Consider the following 2213-nt stretch of genomic DNA (forward strand, 5'->3'; position numbering starts at 1 on the left):
CAATCTGTCAACCACAAAGTTATTTTAATCAGAGAATAGTAGGCACAACTTTACACAGCAGATTTAATATTCAGTATTTTCAGATTCTGGACCCCACTTACATATCACCATCCCTTTAAGAAATACGTTGTTGATAAACGTCAACGACAATCAATGAAATTACAATTTTTAAATTTTGTTTGTGGTGGACATAAGGCAATGAATTCCTCTTGCTGAACCAAAGAGTTATACACAGACAGATTCTTACCAAAAATGTTGTTCAAGACTTTGTAACAATATTCAGATGCTCTGACTTCTGGAGAACAATGTAATAACCAAATCCCAATGGACAATTTACTACAGCACATTGTAAAATTACAAGGAGGAAGAATGCCTGGCCAATACTTACCTGCTTTGACCTCTCTTATGCACCCATTTCATCTTTGTCTCTTTTCACTCTCAAAGCAGTGGATTCATCCTCAATCTACGGTCTTCCTTCTTGTTTCTAAACCTATCACCCCCCCCCCCCCCAAAGGAACAACTTTTTTTTTCAATTTTTAATGGGTCTGTCAAGAGTACAGGGATTTCACCTCCTGATGGTATGAACTTTAGTAATGTTTCTGATATTATTCGCTACGCAGTACATGTCCACCATAAATGCTGCCATCAGACCACAACACCTTGGTACATTTTAGCTATATCCCACAATATTCATTGTGCCTAATTATGTGACACTATGTGATAATCTCAGAGCTCTACTAAGAATTGGCAAACAAATTAATTTCCACTGATGCTCTACATATGAGATACATTCTGGTTTCAATGTATGTAATGATTAAGCCTACTGTTTACTCTGTATACGAGCACCTGGATGTTATGTTTAATCAAACCAACCATTCCAGACAATCAAGCTATGTAACCCAGAAGAGTTTTGCCTCGTTTCAGTTTTCCACATGTAAATTTTCATCATCTGAAGTGTGCGTAAAACACTTGCAAAATTCCAGCTGTGCTAATAAAAATAATAATTTCATCAAACTTGTTTCCTGGAACAGAGTGCAAAGACAATATTTCTCCATGCATCACTCACAACAAGAGACTGGATGATCTTGTTAAAAACAGTTAAAAATTGGGACAACAAACAGTTCGCAACTAATACAAAAACTCCACAATTTCAATGAAAATTATTTGAGCACAAAGTTTCTTTTCCCCAACAACATATCACAAACTTACAACAACAAAATGATGAGGACTCTGTGGCTTCTGGTATACAAAAAATATGTATTGCCATCTAAGATCATTTGTCTACATTTTACTACCAAAAATGAATTGCTTATGTGCTGCCAAAGTCATAAATTTAAAGTAACTGCATTATGTACAGAGGACAAAATCCACAGATACAATGATATGAAAGTTGTCATTCATCAATAAACTAAGAGCACCAGGAAACTTCCTGAACTAACGAAATGTTCTACAGTCGTAACTGAACTCAATTCCCGAAAGGGTTTTCAAAGTACCTTTACGGGAAAATTATGCTCACCTCCGTGCAATAAGGGGGTACGTTGATGATAAAAAGTGTTCGATCCGCTGGCTTTTCGTCACATTTCTCTCTGATTGAATGCTGTTTCCAGAAAATGCAATGCGATGCTGAAGATTCTTCACTATACTTAACTGGAATGGCTGAAAAAAGTGTTATCGCACAATGATTGACATACCAATATACGTCCTCCAATTTTACAAAATTATAATACAAAAAAACTTGATTAAACAGCAGTAAAAATGAATATAAGAGTGTAAAATAACCACACTACCTGTGAATCCCTGGAGTGTTTGTTTATTCATCATGCTCCAAATATTTACAAACATTCACAACGTGAACAAACGCAAGAAACCTCAATCTCAAAGATTGTCAGTACCGCAGTGATTCCTGCATCGTAACTTGCAGAAATTGGTCAGTTAAGGCCCGTCCACACGCAACTATCTGCCTGCGCAAATGTCTGCGCGAAACCTCTCAAATCTGTGGGTTCAAACCACATCTGCGCAGACAAGTTGGAGCGTGTGGACAGGAGATCGCGGCAAATCTGGCGCGGAACAGCTGTTTGCTCAGTCTAGTGTTTGTATTTGTGCGCACAGGGCATTAAAATGGCTGATACTCGTCAGTGTTCTCGAGAGTTTGTAAGTGAATTCATTGAAATATATAGAAACCACCCATGTTAGTGGAAGATTAAAAGTAAAGA

At 37.2% G+C, this 2213-nt stretch overlaps 1 protein-coding gene across 1 annotated transcript in view; it reads right to left on the reverse strand.

Annotated features, from left to right (window-relative positions):
- LOC124619555 (ribosomal RNA-processing protein 7 homolog A) overlaps nt 1-1908 on the reverse strand; it is an 18804-nt gene extending 16896 nt beyond the window's left edge. The window contains exons 1-2 of the mRNA XM_047146036.1: nt 1788-1908; nt 1517-1656 (exon numbers count right to left, since the gene is read on the reverse strand). Coding sequence (XP_047001992.1) covers nt 1517-1656; nt 1788-1842 — 195 coding nt within the window. The 5' untranslated portion in view covers nt 1843-1908. The remainder of the gene's footprint in view (nt 1-1516; nt 1657-1787) is intronic.
- Between the last annotated feature and the right edge of the window lie 305 nt (nt 1909-2213).

This window comes from Schistocerca americana, chromosome 1 (genome assembly GCF_021461395.2).
Source record: "Schistocerca americana isolate TAMUIC-IGC-003095 chromosome 1, iqSchAmer2.1, whole genome shotgun sequence".
NCBI lineage: Eukaryota > Metazoa > Arthropoda > Insecta > Orthoptera > Acrididae > Schistocerca > Schistocerca americana.